This window comes from Phaethon aethereus (genome assembly GCF_964289735.1).
Source record: "Phaethon aethereus genome assembly, chromosome: 1".
Lineage (NCBI taxonomy): Eukaryota > Metazoa > Chordata > Aves > Phaethontiformes > Phaethontidae > Phaethon > Phaethon aethereus.
This window is the reverse complement of record NC_138575.1, coordinates 80,596,025-80,623,197: the sequence shown is the minus strand read 5'-3', so window position 1 is coordinate 80,623,197 and position 27,173 is coordinate 80,596,025. Positions and strand designations below refer to the sequence as shown.

The following is a 27,173-nucleotide window of genomic DNA, read 5'->3' as shown; positions in this document are numbered from 1 at the left end:
GCACCACATCCAATGTATTTGGTTAGTTAAAAAAAGGCAGAGAAACACTAACTCATCTCCTCCTGCAAATTCCATATTTGTGCATGAATTTATGTACTACAAAGGGACTAAAAAAGTCTCACTCCAACCCTTTTTTTTTGTTGGTTAAACTCCTGCTTTATTTCTGAAGTGGATGCTTTAAAGTTAACACATCATCATGTGGATGAATTTCTAAAAAATGTCTTGACACATATCTGGAATTAATATTGTATATGTGCATACATGTAGTATATTAGCCAGTACTCACATTAATAGAAAAGTTAGGGTGTGAAAGGAACAGCTAAATAGACAAGAGTAATGTAGCAGCTTTGAAAATAAGCCTAAGATGTTTAGGCCTACAGGTCTTGGTAGATCCACAGGTTCAGGCACCAGACATGGAAACTGTAAAATCTCAGCCTCCAAGTCTGCTCCAAGTCCATTCACAGGATCCATACACACACTGCAAAAAGAGTTAATTTACTGAGTAATCTGTACCAGTGCAAAGAGGCAATGACAGACAATGCTTTTCCTACAGATTGCTTTTCAACATCTCCATAAACAGGGCTCCCGTTAAAATGTGAGAGTGGGTAGGTTTGCTCAGGGATCTCAAAGATAGTATGCTTCCAATGCTTTGAACCATCTGGGTCATACCCTATGTTCCCCATGCGCCCATCCCTAAACAAAGGGCAACACTTGTGCTCTCTTACTAGCGTGGGGCCACAGTCCTGCCATCAGATCTGCATAGGTAGGTATCTGCACATACAGAGTCCCACTGAAGTCGCAGGCACAGAGGTCCAGAGGTCCACCTACACAGATCTGGTTGCAGGATCAGGAGTTTGGCTGAAGTTGATAGTAAGGGCTTGTCGACACTTGGATTTCGGGGGTTTGGGTGTTTTGTTTCATAAACTAGGATAACTACAACTTAGCAAAAATTCACAGCAGACAGGCTGTGCGGATGTGAAAAGGGATTCACATTACTGACTTTTACCTCTGTTTAAAACACCTTGCCTACAGAAAGCAACCAAGTAGAACAGCTATCGCAGATGAAGCTATTGCACAATTTTTATTCCGGAGTAGCTCCCCATACAGAGACAATTCTGGAATGAAAGTATTTTTGTTCCAGAATAATTATGCTGCTCGTAACGTGGGCAATCTATTCCATGGTAACTAAATTACAGCAGGATAGCCATTCTAGAAGAACTAAGATGGTTATACACCCCGATACACACACCCACTAGAATAGGCCATAAGAAATAGAGGATAGATCCAAATGCTAGCTAAAAAACAGTGGGAGTCTTCTCAATGGCTTCAGTGGACTTTGGCTGAGGCACTGTGTAAAGGAAATTGCTTAATTCCTGTGTATTTTTAAAAACGATTCTAAAAAAAATAAAATAATCATTTAAAACTGAGCTGCAAGCCTGCAGGCATTCAGACACATGAGTAATCCCACCAAACCCAGAGGGACCCCTGTGCATTTATAGAACTGTGTTCTTGGTGTGTGAAGACTACATCGACACATCAAGAGCAGAGAGAGCAAATTACTAACGCTTAACTTTCTTACTGAGAGGCAGTCCAAAAGAAAGTCTCAAAGTTTGTTCAACTGTGACATACACCTTGCTTTAATCTACCACTCTCTTCTTTAACTTAAGCACTATGAAATTAGTACTATGAATTAAGGACATCAAGGTGACAAGCACTGCAATCAATTCCTTCCAAAAAAATCACTCCATACCATGTTTTGTCTTTCCTGGGGGATTTATTTTGTGGTTAAGTTTAAGCACCAGTGATTTTTTTTTTTTTTTTTTTATAAAAGGATAAAATCTTTCAATCTAAAAATTCTAACCAGATGTGGGTTTCAGACTTCCAAATTTGGGAATGTTCATATCAAGAGCTGTTGTTTTAGTCTTTTGGCCATGATCATCACTGTAAACATAAAAGTTTTCAATTATTTCACCATCAAACCATCAATATGCTCAACCTATATTTGCCCAAAACTAAGTGCAGGTCCAGAAAATCTCAGTAGATGTTTACAGGACCCAGGCATAAACCACAAAACCTTAGATCACACAAGTTTTGCACAATTTTGCTAATTTATTTATGGAAGTTTAGCAAAAATTTTGATGCAAATCTCATGTATGACAATTACCTGAATGAGCTAAGGACAAGTTTCAAAATTGGTACATGTGCCTCCCCTCAACTTGCATTACAAATTTCAAGTTTCTAACAGGGGGGAGTATGTTCCTTTCTCCTTCTTCAGCTGGGCTCTGTTAGTTGCTAATCCTGACCTTCTGAGGTGTTGCAAAGATGAGCAATCCCTTTCCGAACAATCAATTCCACCTATCCCATGCATCTCCCCCAAAAAAAGAGAAAAATGAGAAAATACTCCTTTATATTATGGCTCTAGCTTTCTACTAACCATTTAATAAGTTTAATTTAACCTTTCAATAAATCAATATGTAGATGTTAATTAATTCTTAATCCTTCTGGCTATGGAATTAGACACTAAACCAATGCTCCCCAATTTAATAGTACCTTTATGGCAGTGACCAAGTTCTCTTCTCCTTCCACATATCAGTCTTCTCTTTCCCCTTTAACTCCTCTTTAGACATCAGTTGACCCCGTTCAATCCTTCATAGAATTTGCTTCTCCTACAAGTTATCTACATGTTTCAAACATCACAGACAACATCAGTCCATCATTGCTACTAGCTTGTGCTTACATTCTGTGGAACAAGATGTTTCAGGATTGCTGCATGCTTTACAGGCAGCAGCACAGAAAGCCTCCCAGGACAAGGCAACAGAGCAGTATTTCTCCATTTGTTTGTTTGTGTCAGTTGTTTTGGTTTTTTGTTTGTGGTTTTTTTTGTGTTTTGTTTGTTAGTTTGGGTTTTTTTTAGCACAGGAGACACTGAGGCAAAGGCAAAGAACACACAGGGAGCTCAAGGTGTCACCCATAAGACAACCCAGCTGTCTGCAGGATGGGACAAAAAATCCACTTCAGACTAACTCTTTAGAGAGCATACAGTAGTCTCTAATTTTACAAAATATTACTTAAATGTAACAGGCAACAGCATATATTGCTCATAACATTATGATATATATATAATATATATTGCACTTAATGTAGCATATAACAATAACATACACAACATACATTTTGATCCCAAATTTATGAGCTGGAATTTATGTCAGCGACAATTAGTAATGGAAACTCCCATTGGATCTAATCAGAATGGATTAAGACCTGATGCTAAGATTGTAACATTCACAAAAAACCTGGATCTACAGATGGAAAGAAACAAAAGTACATAAATTTCTCAGATATGATCGTGAAACTCGTTCTCTCATAAACAATCTCATTGCGAAAATGCAACCCAGGTGAAAGTTCTGAATCATATCCTTCCGAAATCAGTGGCAAAGACCCCAACATGATCAATGTGCCCAGAGGGATATACTGAACTGAGGCTGGCCTACAGCGGAAAAAAAAAAAATGGTGTCTCACATGATATATGAGAAGAACTCAAGCAGCAAATGGAGTTGTAACACTCTTTCTAGGCACTGTAATCCCACCACCCAGCGAACAGCTCCTGAGATGAAATCCTGGAAAAGGTAATTTTCTTGGCAACAATAAATTGCTGCTCTTACAAAAGCTAGGTTGGCTGTCAAACCTTGGGGTTCATTAAAGCAGCTTGCAACGCTGACCTAAGCCTGTCTCTTCACATAATCATGAAGCATTTTGTGCCAGGACAACTGCAAAGACCGAAGCTCTCTTTGAAGACAGGCAAGTGGATGTATTGGAACAGTCATCACTCATTTGGTTTGGGGTTTGTTGTTGGTTTAGGTCGGGGTTTTTTTGTTTTGTTTTGTTTTTTAAACAGAGGTATTACATCATTTAAATGCTCAAGGCATGACTAACAGGGGTCACTGCACTGCTGTATGAATGTGTTTGCTTGGTGACCTTGTGCTGCCTCGTGTGTGACCATTCTGAGCCCATCTGGAGGTTTCTTTTCAAGTCAACTCCATCCAAGAGCCAACTGTCAGGACAAGTTTGCTTGTCTCTATCTCCTGCAACCCAACTGGTATGACTTCCTCACTGTAAAGATGACTCTTTGCTCCATCTCCTGCATCCTTAATGATAAGACAGGTTCTACAGGCCAGATGTTGACATCCTTTACACCAGCAAATACAGCTTTCTCCTGGCCGACAGCCTTGATGATGCTAATGGCGTTGGCATAAGTGGAAACAGCCCTGCAGTTTGGCTTCAGCGAGCAGTACTGTTCATGATGCTCTGAAAAGAGAGAATGGTAAGGGAGCTATTTCCATGCTGATCATTAAGCACATGCTTAAATGTATTGTTGAACAAGTGCCCCAAACACCAGGCAGAACAAATTAGGTTACTATTCCTATCTTAGGATGGCAGATGCCAAATAAGGTATTCCCTTTTCACCACTGCTCCTCCCTGCCTCAGTTTCCCCATTAGAAAAAGAGAGGAAATTACACTGATTTGCTTTGTAAAGCCTTTGGAAGCAGCAGCTGAAACATGAAACAAAAGCTGGGCCTTGCTCCACCAAGGACCCAAGGCCTGGTTACCACCCAGTGGATCACTTCCCTTAGAGCTCAACCAGAAACCGAGGTGTTTTCTAAACAATCTGGAGGAAAAAAAAAAAACAGCTGGTGGACCTCTGTCTATTCAGTTGTTACTTGGGTGCTTAAAGGGGAAGGAAGGGCTGCCCCCCCGACTGTGCCCTATACAAAATACAGTTTTGTTACTGCACTATCCAGGAACACACGCTCCATAAAAAGGAGCAGGAGCTTACTCAACAGAGTATTGCTGGGCCATCCAGGAGACAGGGATGCAAATGGGCAAGAAGGCATGGACCTGGGAAAGTGGGGAAAAGCTAATAAAGAAAAAAAGCGGAGTTTGACCTATTCGTATTTTATCACCCTTTGGGGAACAACCCTGAGCTGTAAGCTGCAGATGAGAAAAGGGCAGGAAAACTCTTTTAGAACGAAGCTCAGAAGCAGAGCAAGGTAAATGAAGTCTTGCAAGTTAGGGCACTGGTTGCTACAATAACTGGAAGCAAGTCCCACTGTCCACACCAGTCCATTACGTGCCCAATACCCAGCACTACAGGCTTTAAGGCAAGAAGTTTAATCCTTCCCAGGAAGTACAAGCTTGGGGAAGGATCCAAGCACTGATGGACCAGTACCTGGCATGAACCTTACCCATTATAGATGTGCAATAGGAAAATACCCAGCTATCTCACCTCTCCTCCCAGGGCCAGAATATGTCACAAGACGTGATCAAAGTTGTGTCTCTCACCTCCTCTGTAATTTATAGAAGGGCTGCACATACACTAAAGACACATGCAGACATATTGATGTCCATCAGCTCTGATTAGCCTAACTATGCCAGCAGAAGTGCACACTCTGCACCCAACCATACTGGTAGAACTGCACTTGTGCTGGAAGAATGTTTCGCTAGTGGACAGCAGTGATTTTTACAGCACTAACACTTTGCCACACAGCCACATTTATGCTCAGACTGCTCTGTCAATATGCTCTGTCTGCTATTCTTGTCCATGTAAAGCACTAATATAGCTTCAAAAAGATTTCTCTTCCTCTCTCTGGCCTGCACTCCCACACTTTCAGGAAGCTGTCTGAGTCTCTCAACCTCTCATTTTCTAATCTGCTGTTCCTATATACACACACACATGCAGAGTCCTCAGCAACTCTGCTTCAAACCACAAGCGGCCAAAAATCCACCACAACTGCAGGACCATGGAGTCAGGAGGGGTACATGAAAACATGCAGCACCACTACTTGAGATGTAAGTGGTAAGCAAGCCCCAGTTCCAAGAAGTGCAGAGTGAGGCGCATTTGTACTCACCACAAAGTGGCTACAAGTGCAAGCAAAATTCCTCAGGGGTCCCCCAGGGAAAGAAAACTCTTCCAGGAACCCATCCCCCTGCCCTTTCTCAAGGCATTTAAGAACCAGCAGTTCTTCACAGGGATACCCCACAGGCAAGGGAAGATGCTCAAAAGGGAACTCCCTCCCCCAGCACTTCAACCACCTTTTCGTAAAGCTCTGTGTGAAGCTCAAATTGACACCTAATTTCCAAAGGAAACTTCATCTCACCAGTAAAATATGCAGGAACAATCTTTGGGAGTAAGAGGGGAGGAAAGAAAGAAGTGACCTGCGAAAGAGTTGGAGATTATTATTTACAGGGCTGAAAACATCCTCCCACACACATACACACACCTTTCCTTTTCTGCTGTACTGGTCCCGAGTAAAATTGCACAATAACATTGCTTGAGCTGATCTCATTCAAGGATGCATGCAACAAAAATGACTCTCAGAAACTTAAGCAAGCCCAGCAGAGGCAGCTCCAAACTCCTCTGTCCGATGCTCAAATAACCTAAAAGGGATATATATTCTGTACAAACAGCTGCTGCAGCTTGCAAAGTGCCTGTTCTCAAACAAGGTGGCAAACATTGACCATTTCAGCCTAGAAAAGGAAGGATATAATCCCTGGGAGCCGACTGTCAGGTCAGAGCCACTGTCTCTTGACAGAGCTGAGTCCACATTACCAGTGACACAGCAGCACTGGCAGGACTTACTTCAGAGAAGCAGAGAGGGCAATAAACAGCCATTCAGCAGTGCTAGTGTGGAAGATACATTTCTAAATCAATGATTTCCATTCTTATGTAATTTGCTTCCACCCATAAAAAAAAATTATAAAACCTCACCTCCAGATATTTTAGAGTTCTCTCTGGAAATTACAATGTTCCAAGAGCTAATGGCTATCTATTCACAGGGAAGTGCTCTAGCTAAGGCTTCTTTCCTTTTTTAAATTAAACAAACAAAAGCATTCAGCATTGGAGCTCTTCACTGCCTGATATCCATTCAGTCCATGCTGAACAGGTCTACGGTACTATTAGTCACCTTGGCACCTAGGTACCTATGTGTGGTGCAAAGTGTTCAGCAAGGGGTGGCAGAAGAAAGAGGAAATCACATCTCTGAGATGGGACAAGAGACAAAACCAAGACAGACAAGCATTTTAAATAAATCCAAAAGGGCTTTCAAAACAAATGGAGATTTCTTCCAATCACAGTACACACAAGGAACTGCTAATAAAATAATAGCCAGATGAATAGAAAACAGGTAGATACAGTTGACCAAACTAATAAAGTAGCTCCTGCACTGATTTCATACTTGTCAGACATGTTTTATATTTTGCAGGAGGTGGGGGGAATACAAACCCTTCCTCAGTATGCGAGCCCAGTTAGTTTTCCAACTTGCAGGCAATGCAGAGGCTCAGCAGGAAAAGATGCCTCTATCTGACAATTTCCACAGGGCAGTGGAAAGCAGTCTTGTATCACAGCCAGCAAGCATCCCTGCCTCCTTTCTCTGCCATCAATACTGCACACACATCAAAAGAGATGACTCATCTGGGCAAGGTCAGCCTTAAGATCTGTTGAGCCTCAAGTTGCAAAGTCTTGAGCTGGTGCAGGGGAAGAGACAGGTAATCAGACAGCAAGTCACCTCTTGTGGCTGCAGAGAAGCAACAGCATCAGTGCTACCCACTGTTTGGGAGCAAGAATGGTCAGTCACCTCCCTCTCCGACCAGGCTGCCTGTCAGACAGAGACATCGCGCAGGCTCAAGAGATACAGCATCTGCACAGTTTCAGGTGGTCACCAGTGTTACTTGAGACTGGATGTGGGATATGGACAGGTAGCTGGGTGAGTGGGTCAAGAACAAGAAAATCCGGAGGGTTTGTCATCTGCCTGACATGCGGGTGTCATGGGTAAGATGTAAAACACTAGTTAAAGAGATGCAATGGACTCTCCTCATGGCTTCTTTCACCAGCCCCTCTAGACTTAAAAAAAAAAAAAATTAAAAATGCTCCTTTTTGCTGCTGTTGGTGCCATCATCTGCTAATCAGAAATTATCATTATTAGAAAACACACTGTCTGTATTCTGAGGGAAAGGTATCACTTCAGTCAACTTCCTCAAGCTGAGTCTGAAAAATGGAGTTCTGAAACTTATTCTGCTTTGTATGAGAATACCTCAAAATAAGAAATAATAGTAGTTAAAAAAAGAAGCAAATTGACCTTGCTGTTAACAAATCCTTAGGAATCTGACCAGACTTCTAAGGGTTTGTTTTGTTTTGTTTTTTTAACCAAAGACCTTCTTTTTCCCTCATGTTCAAACTTTCAGAAAATTAATTAAAAGTAGTCATGTTACCTGTTGACAAAACTGTCACAACTAGCTTTCATTGTGGCCAGTGACACTGACTAATAATGAGTTTTCCTTTATCAGTTATCTCTTGCTCAGTTTTCACTATAGTCTTCAGCTAAATCCTCTTGAACTCAGTGGAGCATAGAGATCAGGACCAATAAAACACGATTGTCTTAAAATCTCTGGTAAATACTTGGGTCTTGAAGCGTGACTTCTTTCCTCCTTTAGCTGCAAAAGTTTCTTTAATTTTTCAAGTAAGTTTGAAGGAGGCAGAACAACTTCTCAAGTCTTCACCACAATGATCATCTAAGCTGTTATCAGCCAGAAGGAACCATTTCACTAAAATCTACCCAAATCGCCAATGTTGGGGTAATATGAAGCTGACAGTTCAGCAGTTCTACACTGTGCAGACTTCAATATTAATTTTTGTTAAGTTTTAAGCCATGGTTCAGGCCCCTTTTTATGCATCAACCAACACAGTGGTATCTTTAGGAGTTCTTCACATACAGTTCAAAACAGAAGGTTTCCAACCTTAGTGATTCTGTGACATCCCAGTATTGTTAAACCCTGGGTCCTACTGCCAATAATCCTGTAATATTAATCAACCCAGCAAGAGGTTATGGCAAGATCATTATCAATTATTTGTATTACAGAGGCACAAGCAATTTCCACCCATGATCTGACTCCATTTTGCTGGGCATTAACGCTTTATGGAGGGGCAATCACATTAAATGATATCAAGGCCACAGAGAACACAGTGGCAGAGCAGGGCCTGAACTAAAACCTCCTGTATCTCCATATATAGTACCTTTAACCCAAGCCTATCCTCCCTGTCCAGGATAATGAGTATATGCACCAGGCTGGTATATTTTTATAACCATGTCGCAAGGCCAGCACAGAAGATATAAGAAAAATAAAACAAGATCTATGAGCTGGCCTAGTTTTCTATTGAAAGGATGCCACAAATACCTTTCATGCCAAATCCAACAGAGGGCATATATACCATGTTCCCAGGAAAGCTGCTGTGAGCATGGCTCAAAGAATGAGCATTTATGGACTGAACGTACTGTTTCCATGCTTGCATGTTTCGAGAACACAATTTTAATAGACAACTGAAACTCAGAAATGACCCCCAGATTAGGCACGTGGGACAAACTTCCTCCCCTGACCCAGAGAAGCTTCACGCTTTGTTGCATCGTTAAACAGGTCCAGACTGTCTATCAGCATCAGCAGTACAGAACAGCATAAATTTGCAATGAAAGTGGGTGGTTTGGCATTCAGTGTTCTTGGTCCATCTCAGAAGACTCAATACATGCAAGTGCCTCCTTTTATTAAAGCAACATTCTCCTACAATTAAAGCTAAATGGCACAGCCAAGGTGTGTTCAGAAATGCAAAGCAAGCCATAGCACGGCTGGAAGTCTGCAGATGACAGCAGCAGGGCCTCACACTGATACCAGAAGGCTCATTCATACCTCCAGGCAACAGCTCTACCCTTCACAGCAGAAGAGCAAACCATGCTGCTTCAGACCCTTGGTGTCTGCTGGCATAAGAAAACGAGAGATGGCTGCTCAGCACAAGAACAATGTTTTCCTGAACCAGTGACCACTTTTCCTGTAGCTACTCTACCTAGCCTAAAGGGACAGTTCTTGTGAAGAAAGTAGGCGTGAATCTTTAAAAGCTATGGTTCTGATGTCAGGTAACACAGATCTGGCCAAAGCTTTATTCTGAGTTTCATCAACGCTTTAATCCCAGATCAACTGGCACCACCACTGAAAAAACATGCCCTGCCCTCTTCATGTTCCCAGCTGCTTGTTCCCACCTCCACACCATGCTCTGCCTTGTGCTAGCACAAGCTGTCCATTTTAATGCAGATCTGCTGCCCTATCAAGCACACGTCCGCCCAAACATTTGTGCCAGCCCACGGGAAGAAGGAAGGGGAAGGGTGGGACAAGATCTTCCAGGGTGCTACCATCTTATCTTGAATTAGAGTCTCATCAAACTACTTCTTCCACAAAGTAACAATGGTGCACTTTTGTAGTGCCTTTAAAGAACAGTTAAAAACCTGCAGAGAAGTAACCAGCTTCACATCAGCCCAAAGTTGGATACAGGCAAATACATCCTCACAGAGACAGTGCCAGAGGCAGGAAAGGATGGTATGACAGTACTGTACAGCCATGCCACAGAAGAACTCAGGAACTAGCAGGCTCAACCTAGGATGAAGACCCAGGACCCCTGCTCAAGTCACAATTTTCACTTGCCTCATCGTATCTTCAGCAGGACTCTTCTTCATACAATGCTTAAAGAGTCTCATCTCTTATGATGCCAAACCCCACTGTACTTCAAAAGAAAACAGGTTATAGCATAGCCTGACAATTTAGTCCACGACCTCCTATGTGCACTTTACAGCAGACAGGACAGAGTTTAGGGAGAATACCCTTACCCTGTGAAAAGGGAAATGACAGAGCATACAAGAGGCAAAACAGGAGGAGGGCTAGACACTAGTTAGCCACAGGAAAAACAAACACCTCAGCACAAATGACCTGTGCCCGGAAAAATGCTTGGCGTTCAGGGCTTCTTAACAAGCCCACAGCCAGAATAATTAACAATGGCCAGTAGGGAGACCTGAGATCAAGAAACAGAGAGGAGGAAGTTAACGACCTGGCCACACGAGCAGCCTGCTACTTTTGCACACTGGGATCTGTGCACTACCTTTTCATTTTAGGCAGATGCTATGCAAGCCAGCAGCAATGGAAATGAGACAGGCTAAGATTATCCCTTCATCTGACACACTGTTAAGAAATCCAAGTTACAGTACTTTCCATTAATGGTCTAAATCACTCCAAGTTTACCACTGTACTACCATACAGACTATCAAACCCTCGCCTTTTTTTCTGCTGGAAGAACAAGATCAGATAGAATACTGCTGCTTTCTAAAACCAGGCATATCATTTAGCTCCCATTTCAAGTGACTTGAAGACCAAACAGACTTTGCAACCTCCAAGAGCTGTGTTTCCCCAGTAGCCTTAACACGACCACTTTTAGGGACTATGGCTTCAAACATGTGAAAGGAGAGGTAAAACTTGAGGTACAAACCTGAGGGAAAACACAGCACAGCGACTGTGCATGAACAAACAGGCTATCCATTTGGAAATGTGAGAATAGAGCAGTCTGAGCTCTGGAAAAGGCAGGCATGAGAAAATTTAGCTCTACTTCACCAGCCTAAAATGAGGGCTGCATTCAAGAGTGAACTGTTAATTGTTCACTTGTCAACAGATGGCATTTCAGCACCCACTCCTGCAGCACCATAAACCATACCGATACCCAAAGTCCAAGTGGGAAATTCAGGAGTTAAGTAGTTGCACACAAACAGCTAGGATATCAGTAAGTAAGAAATTACAGATGATCTACAAAACCTGGATAAATAATACAGTCCTTGGTCACAAGATCATGTTGCTACTGTGCTTGCACACTGGTTTGGGAAAGTGCTTGTCCAGACTCTGCATGTGGTACACGGACATATTTTAATTCACTTTTGTATGAAAAGAAAAAATGAACTTCCTTCTGTTTAACACTGGGAAAACAGAATTCCTTCAGCTATCAGCATCTTTTGGGAATTTTTGCTTCTGTTTTACTGCGTTGGTAGCGGGTATAGCGTCTTCAGACATTCAGGCTCTATAGCCAGCACTTGGGAACAGCGAAGGAGAGCCTGTCCCCAGAAGGACTGTCCAAGCTGGTGAGGTGGGACAGGACCTCAGGAGACAGTTAAAGGTGAGCAGGTTGTGCAGCACAGACATCATAACTAAGCTTAGCCTAACGACAGGCAAGGTTTTGCCATGTGAGAGCAAGCTCCTATGGTATCTGCCTGCTATAGGAAAGCATTTTAGCTGTGGGGCTTGGTAAAGGACACATAGGCATTTGCAGGTTCGGGGTTTTTTTTTTTTTTTTTTCCTTGTTTTAGCCAGCTCACCTTTGTAGTTCAAATTGCCCACTAACTGCATCAGCACAGGACAAGCATGGTTCGAGAAATAGCTCAACTTGCACTGAAGGAAAACATTTGGTGTACAGGGGGTCCCACCAGAAGGTCCTGTCTGCCAGCTTACTCATTCCTTAATCATTACGTGTAGAAAAATGAAGTCCAGGCACTCGGTAAACAACACTTCCTCCTCAATTTTCTCAGCTATTAGAAACTTGAAAAGAGTCAGGGATTGAAAGGCAAAGAGATTGAACTATCAAATCAAGATAGTCACTCCAAAGCAGGTTTCAGGCATGCTGATGGAATAAATTAATGGAAGTGCTGGAACTGTCCCTGTATTGTATAACACCTGTTCATCAGCCACACAGTCATGCGGTTACGTGTTTGTGCCATCCAAACAAACGCATCCTCGTCTTGCAAGGAACTGTGTTCACTTGTCTCTTATCAGCCATCAGAAGAGGTGTGGCTGACACAGCACATAACATTTGAATTATCTAAGAATCTAATTATTTCTACCACCTGCTGTCAGCCAAATCTTGGGAAAAACCTAGAGAAATAAAATAGGTCAGGGCACTTTATGCCAATAAATGGCATCACAGCCCAAGAGGAGAGTCAAGGACAGGAAAATCCCCAAGAATTTTCCTGAACAAAATTCACTGAGAAGTCCTTCATAACCTGAAGAACATTCAGCTCATGAATTTCAGATGGTCAGGTTACCTCTGCTGAGGAAACATCACCTCAAGATCAAGAAACAGAGCAGAAGGTCTGATTCACATGAGAGGTTTTCTCAACTGTTATTTTTCCACTTGTCAGAGGGATCCAAAGAGAGTCCAGCACCAAAGTATGAAAGCCCTAAATGAAAATGGAAAAACAGAGTAGTTCTGGTCAGCCCAGAGATCTAAGCTAGTACCACATCTCCAGAAACACCCAGCAGGAAATGCTCAGGGTAAGAGCACAAGGAATAAACTCTCCCTTGCACACTCCCTCAGCAACCCACAGGTTCGGGGCTTTCTGACCCAAGGACTACAGCTGTATCTTTGCAGTTAATGGTCCCAAACAGATCCATCTAGTATGAACCATCTTTTGAAACCAATTCCCTGTTTGACCCTACATTACAACTTCTGGCAGTAAGTTCAGTAACCTCACTGTACATTGTGTGAAAACATACTTCCCCCTGTTTAAAACTGCCGGATGCTTCCATCTGGTCCTCTCTGTTCCCATACGATGAGAAATAAGCCTTCCCAATTCAGCTTCTTCATGCCTCTGCCTCTCATGACCTTCTAAAGCAAATTTTTGATTTCCACAGGAGTCTGCAATGGGCCCAGCTGCTTGCAGTTGCTGCCACAGCAAACTCCTGCCCCTCACTTCTTAATTCCTTCACTCTCAGTCTCACCCTATTTCCCTGGCTCCTGTTTTCCTTCCTCCACTAACCTCCAGTCCCATAGCTTAGAGTAGGTGTATAGAAATATAGATACCAGACTCTGTTTGGTTCAAACAGCTCCCTATCAACATAGGCATGGAGAGACGCCCCATGTCAAAGCTCCCATCTTGTGGCAGTGCCGAGTATCTTTAAATTTGTGTCTGGCTGTGAAGGTGGATGGGCCGAGAGCAGCATACTCCGGGAGCTCTGGTGGAAAGCAAGACAGAAGGTCCAACCCTGAAGTGCAGGACTGCTCACCTGGACTCTTATCACCACCGGCATGTGTGGTGATTTTCTGCAGAAAAACATGCAGGTGACCAGTTTGTCGAAGCTTTCAAGACTATGATCAAAAGTTTTCTCAGAAAACCCACGGGGACAAATTCTGTACAAAAAATGTCTATTTTTCAAGTATATGATTTTATTTCCAGAAGCATAGATACCAACCAAGCCATTCATTTTTGCAAGCAAGTAATATGAACAGTGGGCAAGAAAAATTTTGCTGACCAGTCAAAACTGTTCAGGCTGGCTCTGCTTCTCAGGCATTACACGGAAAGCAACCCAAAAACAGAACCTCCTCCATCCCCAAAAGTTATCATTCTAACCACCTCTACTAATTAATTCCCTTAACTAATTTTGGGGTTTGTTGGGTTTTGTTCTCTATTTTTTTTCTCTTTAGAAGATGAAAATTTAAATATGCACGTGCTCCCTATAATGCTTAAATTTAAACATGCTCTAAAACCAAGCCCTACTCCAGGCCAGCTGCTCAGTGTCGTTTGTACACAAATCATTGAAAGAGCTATCTCAATGTCTTCGATCCACACAGCTTTCACACTTTCTTCACTGCTGTGCCAACCACCTGCTGACAACCTGGGTCTACCTATGTTTATTTTTTAATTATGGTTAAGAAAGTGACAGAACTTCAGCTGTTGTTTGAGGGAGGGGAGGGGATGGTTCCTCTTTTTCAACAAAAAGGAGGCCAAGGCCCATACAGCTGAATGAGTATTTTGCATATCACAGCGTGTTCTGTGGACCACTGATGGAAAATGGACAGGGCATTAGGAAACTCCAGTCTAGACTGAAGGAAACTAGCCCTCTTCTTCATCAGTATTTAAGTTCACCTTGTAACTGGACTAGCTGAAGTGGTGGTGACACTACACTTCACCTCCTAGGAACATGCAGGACCACCGTGAGGTTCTCACCCCAGCAAGCAGGAAGAGCAAGCATGAGCGATGGCACATGCCAGCCTAAGCACAGTACCATCTGCCGAGCAAGTCGTGAGGGGGAGACCCAGGCAGGCAGCAGGCAAAAAGCCCAAGGAGACCGTGCTGGGAGAGCACGGCATTATTTTGCTACAGCTATAGGTACCGAGAGATTACGTGATGCCACTCTGCTCCCCACCTGTCAAGAGGGGCAATCGTAGTTCCCTACCTCACAGGGAACTGGCTGTGACAACAAACACATTAAAACATTGAGCTAATCGAGACGTTTGAGTATCTTAGAAAGCATACAGACATCTCTACTACAGGATGTGAGTTAAAACCTGTTTTTTCAGAGCCTTTTCTTTCCAGGAGCACTAATAATATAAAGGGTTTGGTTTCATTTGGAACTAAGAGGCTTGTTCTGCACCTACAATGGTTTCCCCTCTTGGTTTGCAAAGCCAAACCTTCAAGCTAAACTGGAGAAATACCCCTCACGACAGATGATTTTCCATTGCTCCAGCCCTCCATGGCTAAAGAAGATTAGTCTCACCACTACAGCATTAAACGAAAACTCAGTATAGAGGATAACACACAGAGGACAGAAAAAGGTTCTGACTAGCGCTGTAGTCAAGATCTGCCAAGGCATTTTGTCTAAACATGTATAATTTTTCCAAGTCACTTCTTTTAAAATTTCCATTTTAAGGTTTTTTTTTCATTTATTTAAAAAAAACCCAAGAAATGTGAAACTAAAGTGTATTGAGATCCAGTGATAACTATAATAACAGAAAACAATTTTAAGGTAAATCCCAAGTACAAAACTTTGTGCCAAAGCATAAAAGACAGTCCTACCATTTGAACAAGTGGGACCCACTGTTATACACCTGGAGCCCAAGCCTGCCAAAGAGCCAAGCCAGCTTTTGGCAACAGATACAGAGAGAATATTTTCTTTCAGTTTTGTCAATTAGTTCATTACAATAACTAGTTTACCTAAAGTTGGAAAATGTTTTGGAGCTGCAGAGACAGGAAGCTTGTTTTCTTCTTCCAGCCAGCAAATAAAAATGAGGGGTGAAGGAGCAAAATCTACTAGTACTAGATCAGCATCACAAGAAACAATCAGCGCAATTAAAAAAAAAAAAAAACCCACTATATTTCATTGGCTTAATAAAAAAGCTTGTTATTTATTAAGTAATATTACCTCAAAATGTACCAGATACTTCCTTTTCATGCACAATTATGAAAACTTTTTTTTTTAAGAACAACTTTTAATACACAGCGTTTTGATGGGGGAGACTGCACTTGTAATTACTGCAAAGCCAAGTGCAGTCTATCATAAACAGCATGTAAAATTAAAAAAAAAAAATCAATCACTCAGCAAATAAAGTAATTTGTTGTTTTCCAAAATAAAAACCTAACTAAATCTGTATGAGGCTATCCAATTACTTAAATAGATACTTGTGGACATTGTACAGATTAGCAGAAAGGAGAACTAAATTTAGGTTAAAGGCCACATTTAGCTGCACATCAATATGCTTTAATGGCTACTCAGCACTGTGAATCACTCTCTCTTTAGGAAAAGTAACTAAAAAGTACACATGCAAAAAAATATTGGAATTTATTTTGTATATCCATTCTTCTGTTCATCATTTTAAAGGGAAAAAACCAAAAAGAAGTCACAATCAAACCATGATGCAAGGTCTGTATAACTGACAGCATTTCTTAGCAAGTGAGACCATTCAGTGACTTTTTGCGACATTTGGCCAGGCAGTGAAAGCAGCAGCTCTTATGCCCGTGGCTGCAAGCTCCAGTTGGGCTGCCATTTGTCGTGTACGTGAAAAAGTTAATGCTTCAGGAACACATTTCACATGGGTGACAATGGGAACTGGGAGACCTTTGGAAAAGGACAGGTCAACCCACATTTGGCTCCTAGAAGCAAACAACGTCTCTTCCCCATAACCAGAAAACTTCCCTTTTTCAAAGGCTGATCTGTAATTCCTCTTCCATGTATTCCCTGAAGGTCTTCCCCTCTTTCATTTGAATCTGCTTAATTAAAGCAACAAAGCCAATCTCTTGCTAGTCCTAGCAAACCAGACTTCACAAATCTCTCTGAGTCACAGACACAAATTCTTCCTTAGCTCCCTTCCCACTTACAATTAACTAGTGTTCTTGAAATCAAGACTGCTGGGGTTGAGACTTAGGAAACAATCCAGAGGAGACTAATAAGCACTTGAGAGCAGCCTTCCAGGGTGCAAAATTTTACATTGAAGCATCTGAATGCCTATACATCATCAAAGCTAGTCTATCTTATCTGGGATCTTGTCCCCAAGAGACAAGAAGTCTCTGTTTCAGAAAAGGCTTAACAGACTTAAAAACCAATCTTTCCCCTGTGTAATTATAGGGTTACCCCACCACCTCCATACAGGCAGTTAGGCTTAGTATCTTCCCTGTATTCCTCTACCCTCTTTTTAAAAATCTGTTTGTACTTTTAGGCTGTACAGCATCCTGCAGCAGTGAGTTCCATTATTTAACACAGATGAAGAAGTACTTGTTTTAACCTTGCTGGCTGGTAATTTCATTGCCTGCTCTAGTCTTGTACTATCAGAAATAATTTCTCCCCATATTACGCTACTGTGCAATTCCATAGATTTTTATCATGCCTCCCTCAGCAGTCTCCTTTCCAAGCTGAAGAGTCCTAGGCAATGCAGCTTCTCTTCCTATGGAAGTTTCCCCAGGCAACTTCCCTGCTCGCTTCTGTAAGTGCCACTACAAATCTTCCCAGTAGTCAGGAAAACACACTGTAATCAGAACCAATACATAGCATGGATTCAAACTGCAATATACAGATAACTTCTATTGTATTCCCTGCTCCTTTTCCACCTCAGTTTTATTTGCCTATTTGACCCCAAATTGAAAACTGAGCACAGTTTTCTCTTTTATTCACCAACCAAATAATTTCCTAAAATACGATCCCAGCTGCCAGACCAGTTCTTGGAGGTCTATCAGCAAACAGGACCAAACAGCTCAAGGAGACCCCACTGTTTCTGTTAAGCAGAAGAGCCATGAGAGAGCCTCACTCAAAACTACCAAGAGGAGAAAAAACAAACAAACCTGCATTTTCTGCCCACTTCTCCAAGCCTGCAAAACTCAGCCACTGCCTGCCAACATGCTTCAGTTGGCTGTGCTAATTGGCTGTGCATACGCTATTTATTCACTCTCTTCTTACTTTGAGGTTTAAAAGAAGTTGTAATTTGTCCCAGTTGGGAGGTAATAAAAGCCAGCGCATGGTCAGTCACAGATGGCTCTGATGACTCAGCTGGTGTGAGGTAGCTTGCTAAGACACTATCTCCAATGTGATTGAGCCCAGTGTTTGCTGTGCAACATGCAATACATATCTTGGGCCACATGCCACAAAATATTTCACAGCCCATAACCTTCTTCCCCCAGAAGCTGCTCCCAGAGTCTTCCCCAAGTCCTCTTCCAGTGAACTCATTTGCTCAAGCCATTTGATGGTGACACAACCACTCAGACCGCCAACTGAGATGTATCTTTTACACCCATCAGCTCTCCTGTTCCTGCAACTTGGTGCCCTTCCCAGCACCCTGGGACTTAGCAGGAACGAGTGCACCTTCATCGCTCTCTGAAAACAGTTCAGCCCTTCCTTTCTTCACCCCCATGGAGACGGTGGGTCCATCACCCCACAGTCACAGTACAGCCCCAATCAGGCACCTGGCACCTACATGTGCCTACACCAAGCCGCACAACCCAACACAACGGTGCTCTAAACTGGAGGGAGCTGGTCCTCAGGAGCTGCGGTGAGGCTGCTGGGACCAGTGCTGCCACAGCAGAAAGGCAGTGGCACAGCTGACAACGGCCCATCAGCTCTGCAGGCTTCAAGCTGCAGCCAGCCTTGCGCAGCAGTGCCCACTGGAAATATCCAAGTGGCTTCTACTGGATGTGGTAGGGAGGACCCATCTCTCAGGGAACATTTTTTTTCCGGTAGCCTCCAGTGATGACTGGGACGAACACCCTCACCCCAGAGCCTCCGGTTCCCTGCACCCTACCACCTCTAACCTCAACTCCTGGGCAGGTCTGAGAGGGCTGGGCTTTGCCCATGATTTAAAGCACAGGTAGGAAGATGAGAACTTGCCATTCAAGATGGAACATGGTGAAACAACAATCTCCAGTCCTAATCCACTAGAAGAAAGAAGGATTACTTCTGTAATGGAGGGTAATCCCAACACAGACCTCAGGTGGGTTCCTAGGAAGTGGGAAGGAGCTCCTCCCTATTGCTGTAATGCTGGGTTGGCTCCATTTGACCTCCACGCACATCAGCAGAGGTTCACAGTGCTCCATCAATGACGGAAACCCCTTTTTTGTGAAGTCCTTTTTAGGGCAAGAAAGGAGAAAGAGAAAAGGAAAACGTGGTTTGCAGATATTGAATGCCTTGTTGTGGCCCTACTAACTTGGTAATTTGTCTCTGAATTTTACTACTACTATCTCTGGCACTTTTAGTAAACATTTATCTGGTAGAACTCCAAGCTCATGGATTTCCACAGAATCCCATACCGTTTAGAAAACATTCCTAGTTTCTGTTAATAGATGTTTCGGAGGATCCCACTGAAGACATAATGGAAAAATCACTTCAGCCATACTCTGTTAAAAACACAAACTATATACAGAAACTCCCTCTCTCCTGTGTTCCATCAGTTTTAAGGATACTCCTTACTGGATGCCAGTTGGCTTCCTCCAGATTAAACGCTCAAGACTTTTCAAAACAAGTTATTTCCAAGCTTGATCAAACCCTACTTGAGCTAGCTAGGAAAAAAAAAATCAACAAAAAAACAAAACCAAAAAACCACCAACGCTACAACCAAAGCAGACCAAAAAGACCAAACAAAAAAACTCAAGCAAACCACCAAGAAATCACTCATAGTTCCTATTTATAACCACATTTAATTTTATTTTTAAATTAAAAATCCAAACTCTGGATTTAATATTATCCAGCTGTTAATAGTTTGACATGTAAAGCCCTGTTGTCACATTTAAAGTATTTTTCTGAAGTTGTACTAACACTTAACTCTTGCAGTCACACCCAGTACTACTCTTGCTATTATACACATATTTACAATGCTATTTATTTTCATGGGCAAACATTCTACAGAACACCAACATAAATACCGCAGTGAGAATCTCTTTCTCTCATACCCATTTTCTCTCAACTCTCTTAACCATGACAGTATTTGCAAACTGCACAAGAACAACACCAAAGCAAAGAAACTGCATGTGGCTTAACAAGGAATAACCTTTAGAAAATCATTTAGATGAAGAATCATTTATAGCTTTCCTTAATTGCTATACCCAGTTCACTTTGGAGCTCTGTAGCATTGCAGAATAGAAGCAATACCATCTATCAGTGAAAAGCTTAACTCCTTTCAAAATCCTTTATTTAGCACTGCTCCAAACATTCCATAGACAAGTTCAACTTCAGCTGGAGTTTTCTGCATTTATTTTCCTGCCAGCAGTGGCATTTTTGGAAAAAAAAAAAAAATCAGTATAATCTAGCCTTGAGTTCCATCTGTTAAAAAAATAACCCACAATAACAGGACTCAATTGCCACAACTCTGCTGTTAGAGGCAAAAGAGTTTTGGTGGCCTGTCTGGCCTCTTCGCTCAGACTGGACATGAGCACATACCTGCGCTTGATTTGGTTTCTTCATGACTGCCTAGAGGAACATCCCATGTGTGGGCTGTCCAGGGTGGCCTCTGTCCCTCAAGAGGCACAGAGACACATCAGCCTAAAAATTAATTGTTGTGGCAATGCTAGCAGCTGACCACCAGCCACTGCCTTCGCTAGTGGGACCTCCCTTGGCAGCTGATGAAGGCATATCTGATCTAACAGAGAGGAATGTCCTCCTACCCCCAGGAAAAAAGTCACACCTGGGACAACCCAGTACACAGCCCACTGTGCATTTGGCTTCAGGGAGCCCTGGGAAGGACGGTGGCCAGGGGAAGGCGGTGGGAATTGCTCTGGCAGCCACATCTGGCTGCCGTCCCTCCCAGGCACACCTGCCCTGGGACAAGACGGTACAGCTACGCCTGCTCCCCGCAACCAGCTCTCCCAAAGCCAAGTCCAGTGCAGGCTGTAGGCACAGAAACACTACCCAGCCCGCACGTGGCTGCTCCAGACATTGGGACACAGCAAAGCTGTAGTATCTTGCGCTCTTTGACTGCTCAGCAGAGGCAGGTGGCCCCTACAAAAAAGCCAACAGCCAAACAACAACCACACGCCCGCGCCAACACCTTGTGAACTAAAAAGCCAGGAACAAATCAGACCACTCTGTCACTGATTTCTGTGATAAATTTGTTTCCATGCTGCATTACAAATACTAAGCCTTGATACTGCCCTGCAGAGGCAAGTTCATTATTATTTTATACCTGTTTCACAGATAGGGAAAGCAAAGGCCAACGAGAACATTTTCAGAAGCACTTGCTTTTGAACTGCTGTTGCTCTGGGGATGTCCATCTGAAGGCACTGAACCAGAAATACTCCAGAACAAATGCATACAAAAAAGACCCAAATTAGACAATTTTTGGATTGTAGATGAGAACCACATCACTGGCCAAAAACACGGGTTGCCTTAGCTCTCCTTTCTCACAGTAAGCAGGTTATTAGGAAAGCTTTTGTCAGAAGACTTCAGAAGGCAAGCACTCAAGTACCTGGGTGACTTTTCTAAAAGGCAGAAACCTCACTTCTGCGTAACTGTACAAGACTTCATCTCCTGCTTATCGTAATTTCTATCAGCAGAGCACTGCTTAGCCACCTCCCTCCAAAAGGCACTTTGAGATGTAAGGTGCAATATGTATGTAAATGATCATTAAAGTATCCTCTGTTTAATTGGGGCATTTCAGATTGGGGCTGCTGTTTTAACGGGTTGCCTCCCAGGAAACTGACTTCACCTGTAATGACACAGTGAATAGTAATGACTGGTGTTTAATTGGGGCAGTGTTAGTAAAATTTTGCTTCAGAGGGATTAAATTTAGCTGGTGTCAACGAGTTAAGTGATTAATCAGGTGTTAAATGGTATGTACTTCTAAACACTGGTCTTCTCCCATTCAATCCTACACCCACTGAACTTAATGAGAGTTTTGTCATTGACACTAACAGGAGAAGGATCCTCCTCCTAGTACACAGGTTCACTAATAAACATTAAGGAACGCACTCTGCACTGACACTCAGCCTTGGTTAAGGGTAAGAGGATTCTGGCTGCGTGGTGCTGAACAGCCCCTCAGCATTGGAAGCCTTCGGTGGGAGAAAGCTCTTTGCAAAAACAGCATCAATGAAGTCTTAGGAGACATAAAGCACTACTTAAAATTAAGTAAATCTGAGGAAGGCAGCTAAGATTGAAAGCTCAAACACTATGCCAATTCTTTGCCCTTCGGCTTACACGATCAGTCTTTTTTTCCCCTCTTCCTTTTTGTAAATTATTACAAAGTACATCCTCAAACCCGAAACAAGCACCAGTGAGACAAAGTCCTTGAGCTATAGGGTTCTGTGCCGACTCCTGCGGTGCCCATGCAATCACAAGGGCCACTACGTACAGCTCGCTGCAAGTGAAAGCGCTCACATCCACCAGCATACAGCTGCATAAAATCTCCACGGGAGTCAGCTGTGAAACCAGACTCACAGGAAGGCTCCGTGCCTTCAGTGCTGCCCACAGAAAGCACTCTCAGTTCAAACATCAGCCAGGCGTGCACAAAGGAGTCTGGGCTTGGAGAAGCCCTGGTCTAGGAGATCTGAAGCAGCAGATCCCCCCTCCATATTCCCAGTTTTCATTCCCCCACCACTCCACACTTGTGCCAGCACAATTGTTTGTATGGTCGCATGGTAAATCAGATGAAGCAACTGAGTGCCTGATTTATAAAAAGGAAAATAAACAAATTAAACTGTGCCCTTTGGGACCCTTCTACTTGCCTGCTGAACTTTGAGCCTCCATATGACACCACAGTAGTATTCTCAAGGTATTATAATTTCAGGAAAAAAATAGGGAGATCCTCACAATCAGAAAGCTCCAGGTGAGGTTTTAGACAGAACTCATCACCTGTGTCTAAACTTCTAGTTCTGTCTCCCTTTGAGTTTTTGCTCTCATGTAAGCCTTTGCCAAGATGTTTACACCCTCCCCATGCCTCAGTTCTCCCATCTGGGGGAGGAGAGGTGAGGCCGTAAGGATCACTTGCCAACACCGTAACAAGTGCCAACATCGTGGCAGTATTTACAATAATATGATCAGCTAACTACTATGGCTCAGGATCAGGGGAACAGGTTTACTACCAGTGTAGACACCCCAACAGCTAGGAAGAAAAAAGTGTCCCAATACAACAACCACACTAGATCTCCCTTCCCAATCCACCTCAGAGTCAAAGCCCTCAGGCCCCCTCAGGTTGGAGTCTGCCGCAAGCCCAAACCCCATCGGTTCACACAGAGAGTACACTGATGCTCTAAGTTGTAGCAAACACTGAGGGTCCAACCATCACGCTCATCTCCGACCCCTCAGATCTTATTTTCGAAACCCCAGAGATGACTTCTCTCTGCAGCTTTAGACTCTTTACACACATGCTTAACTTCCTTGCCACAACAGCACAGTTGGAGTTACCGGGTCTGCGTGCCATCAGCCAGGCAAGCACGCACCCAAGTGCTGGCAAGATCAGGATATTAGAATTGTATTTCTCCTCTCTCAGAGAGAGAGTTAATGTAAGTAAGCACACATACTTGCCACAAGGCATACACATATCAATATACAATCACATATACATACCAGTAAGTGCTTGACATGAACCGAGATATTACTGCAAGTTTCTATCAAGTACCAGTAGTTAAATATATATGAAAACTTCACCTCCGCAAAGTTTCCCTAAATCTTATTAAAGCGTTTCTCTATAAGGTGAGATAGGGAGATCATGCACTGATCTCGGGCATAAACAAAGCATTAGCTTTCACTCCCTCCACTGAAGCTTTCCGTGGTTTATCACCCCAGTTGCTGTGGCATGCACCCTTGCCCCATGTTGGAGAAGAAAGGGAAAAAAGTAAATAAATGCAAAATACATCCACCAGCACCATCGCTTCCAGATCACAGGCTCCTCATGAAATTCTGCAACACCCTCACAGCACAATACTTGGCTACTTTTCAGAACAACACAGCGGCGAAGTTGGAGTACGGTGTGGAGCTTGCTCATCTGCCTCGACCTCACGCTCTGTGCCGCAAGCCAGAGCAGCACGCTGAAGAGATAATCTCTTGTACTTGTATAATCACACTACCATTTAAACAACCCCCCTTAAATCCAGCTGCTGATCGCAACCACCTTTAACTCTGCCTGGTCGAAACAAGCATCCAAAAAACACTGGTGGTTAGAAAAACTGAAGAGAAAGCTTCCCAGAATGGTTTGACTGGTGAAGAAATTCACATCTCTCTCTGAAAATACGTACTCTCTATATTTGAAACTATTAAAATGATCACCAATAAAGAAACCAAAACCAGCAGTTTCTGTCTTCCTACAAAGATAACTGCAGGGGTCAGCATGTAAACAAACTGCATGTTAAAAAATAAGTTCAGACCATGATGTTTAGAATTAGCCACTTTAAAAAAAAAATACCACTTCCCCAATGTCTCTCTAAATGTAAAGAAAAATTGGCATTTAATCATTTCAAGACTCAAACAGAAGTTTGCTTGTATCTCTCCTACTATGTAGCTGATCCCTTAACAGTATGACTCTATAACGTACCTTAGTGAGAGGTTAGGGAAGAACCAGTTTTACTGTTCCTGAAATCAATAGTAGTTCTGTTGCTGACTTCAGTAAGAGCAGAAGTAAGCCTCATATTTTCAAAACAACACATGCCGAAAACAAGAAAACACAGCTCATATGACAGCACTTTTTCGTGACATTCATGTCCTTCTGTCCAGAGAACACACCCTACCTTTCCACAGGGTTTACTAGAAAAAAACAGTAGTTATATTTCAGTTTATAAATATAGGGATCTGCTTAGTTAATTGTACACATTTTGCCTGCATTAGCATTTTGCCATACTGTAATGCGCATACAATACCCCATTATCCAATTTGTCTGTCTGTGTTACGAAAAGTCAAACTAGACTCTCTAAGCCACGAGACTTCACGGGACACAGGCCCGAATGCATTTAACTCAGTAAGAGAAAATACACCCAGAAGTTTTCAAATTGTGGTCACGCCACATGGAAGGCAAGATTCCCACTGTAAATGTACAGACACATGCACGGGACAAGCAAAGAAAAAAGCATCATGATTTTAAGCTGAATTAGTAAGTGTTTATTCTAGGCTTTTCCCCTTGAAGAGAGTCTGGAAGTCACCCCTTCCTTCCAGGCAGGGAGAGACAACCGCTAAAGTGCTCTTACTCTGATAGAATTAGTGGCGAGCAGAAGGGAGATTCCTGGCTGGCAACAAGGCAAAGTGACCCTTGAAGAAGATGCATGATCAAAACAAAACCGAGGGGTGAGGAAAGGAGAGAGGGACACGCTATTTCTACCGGGTTGCTAGAGAGCAAAGGGTCTGGACAAAAAAGGAAAGTCTATTTTGTTTCCATTGTCTCAGATTTATACCGCCTCCACTTAACAAGAGAAACTTCACGGGGCAACCCGTTCTTCCACAGGCCAAGCCGGGGGAAGCGCATCCCCCAGGCCCCGGCAGAGTGGGGCCGGGCTGCGCAGCCCTGGCTCCCCTACCTGCTGACGGGCAAGAGATGCCAGCAAACGCAGCGACTAAAAATAAATAACAATAGTACGGATATTACCAAAAAAAAAAATAAAAGCAACAAATAAAACGCAAGCCCCACAACCCACTGTTGGAAGAAGCAGCAGCGGCTGCACCTCCCCGACGGCAGGAAACTTTCTGTGAAGTTGCCGGCGGGGGCCGCGGGCTGCCGGCCCCGCGGGAGGCCGGGCCGGGCTCCGGGGCTCCCTTTAACGCGCCCCGAGCGCCGCCGGCTCCCGCCGTGAAGATCCACGCCGCGAAATCCCGGCCGCGGCGGCTGTGCTGTGCTTGTCCCCCTGGGGCAGGCGCACGGCGCTGACAACCGGGGGGAGCCGCGTCCCCGTGCCCGCCCCCCGCGGCCGGCCGCCGGCGCGAGGAGCTCCGCGACCCCGGCTGCCACGGCCGAGCAGTCCCGGCTGACCCCGACACCCCCCCCCCCCGCCGCCACCGCGACCGCCCTTCACGCGGGGGAAAAAAAGAAGAGAAAGAAACAGTTATTTTCACCCAAATAACCCTGGGCACAACACAGCGCCCACCGCCCCGAGCCGCCGGCGGGCGCGTCCCGCGCTGACAGGGGCCGGACAGAGGGACGGACAGAGGGACGGGGCTTTACCTTGATGCAACACTGAGCAGGAGCCTCAGACATCTCTCAGGAGGGAAACGGCGAAGCCCGGCGGGGCGGGCGCGGGCGGACGGGAAGTTCTCGGGCTTTCCCCACTTTCCGCTCCTCTCTCCTGGCCCGATGGCGCGGCCCGTCCCGGCCCCCTCAAGGGGAAGTTACTGCCGCCACCATCGCCCGCCGGCGGGCGCGGCGCGGCCCGCGGAGCTGCCCGGGGGAGGCGCCCCGCCGCCGGAGTCCCCTCCTCAGCGCCGCCGCCGCTCCTCTGAGGGCGCGCGATCGCTGCCGCGCCCCCCCCTCCGCGCGCGCGCCTGTGGCACTGTGCGTGCGTGTGTGTGTGTGAGTGTGTGTGTCTGACTGCGCGCCCTCCGCCCGTGCGAGTCCGTCTGTGAGGCGGTGCGCGCGCGCGGCAAGGGGAGCCGGGGGGAGGACGGGAAGGGGGGTGCAGGGGGAGGAGCGGGGGCGCCGGCGCGAGGCGGCGGGAGGGGCGGGGGCTGCTAGCGCGGCCCCGCTCCCCGCCGGTGTTTTCCTTCCTGGAAGAGAGAAACCGAAAGGCGGCGGGGGCCGGGCAGGGGCCGGGCCGGGCCGGGCCGGGCCTGGCCGGGCGCTGCGCCCCGCCCCGCCCCGCTCCGCTCATTGATCCGGAGTTTCGGGGCCGAAACTGACGTGGGTTCCCGGCACCCCGCCCCGCCCCTTAAAGAGGCCGCTCCGGCAGGAGACGGCCGCCCGCACGAACGGCTTCCGCCGCCGCCGGGGAGGGTCGAAGGCGAGGCGGCGGTGCCCCGGGGCGGGAGCGCGGCGAGCCGCCGGCGCCCTCGGGTGCTGATATAGGCCGGCCGAAGCGGAGGGGAGGCTGGAAGGGCGCAGAGGGGTCGCCGTCGTCTTATTTAGTGTCATTTGACTTCGCGGGGTGCCGGGGTTGCGCGGG

At 44.7% G+C, this 27,173-nt stretch overlaps 1 protein-coding gene across 2 annotated transcripts in view; it reads right to left on the bottom strand.

Annotated features, from left to right (window-relative positions):
* ETV6 (ETS variant transcription factor 6) overlaps positions 1-26,272 on the bottom strand; it is a gene marked incomplete at its 5' end in the record, with an annotated part of 141,911 nt that extends 115,639 nt beyond the window's left edge. For both annotated transcript variants that reach the window (XM_082014258.1, XM_082014259.1), the window contains one exon: positions 26,240-26,272. In XM_082014258.1, the coding sequence (XP_081870384.1) occupies positions 26,240-26,272 (33 nt within the window). The remainder of the gene's footprint in view (positions 1-26,239) is intronic.
* Between the last annotated feature and the right edge of the window lie 901 nt (positions 26,273-27,173).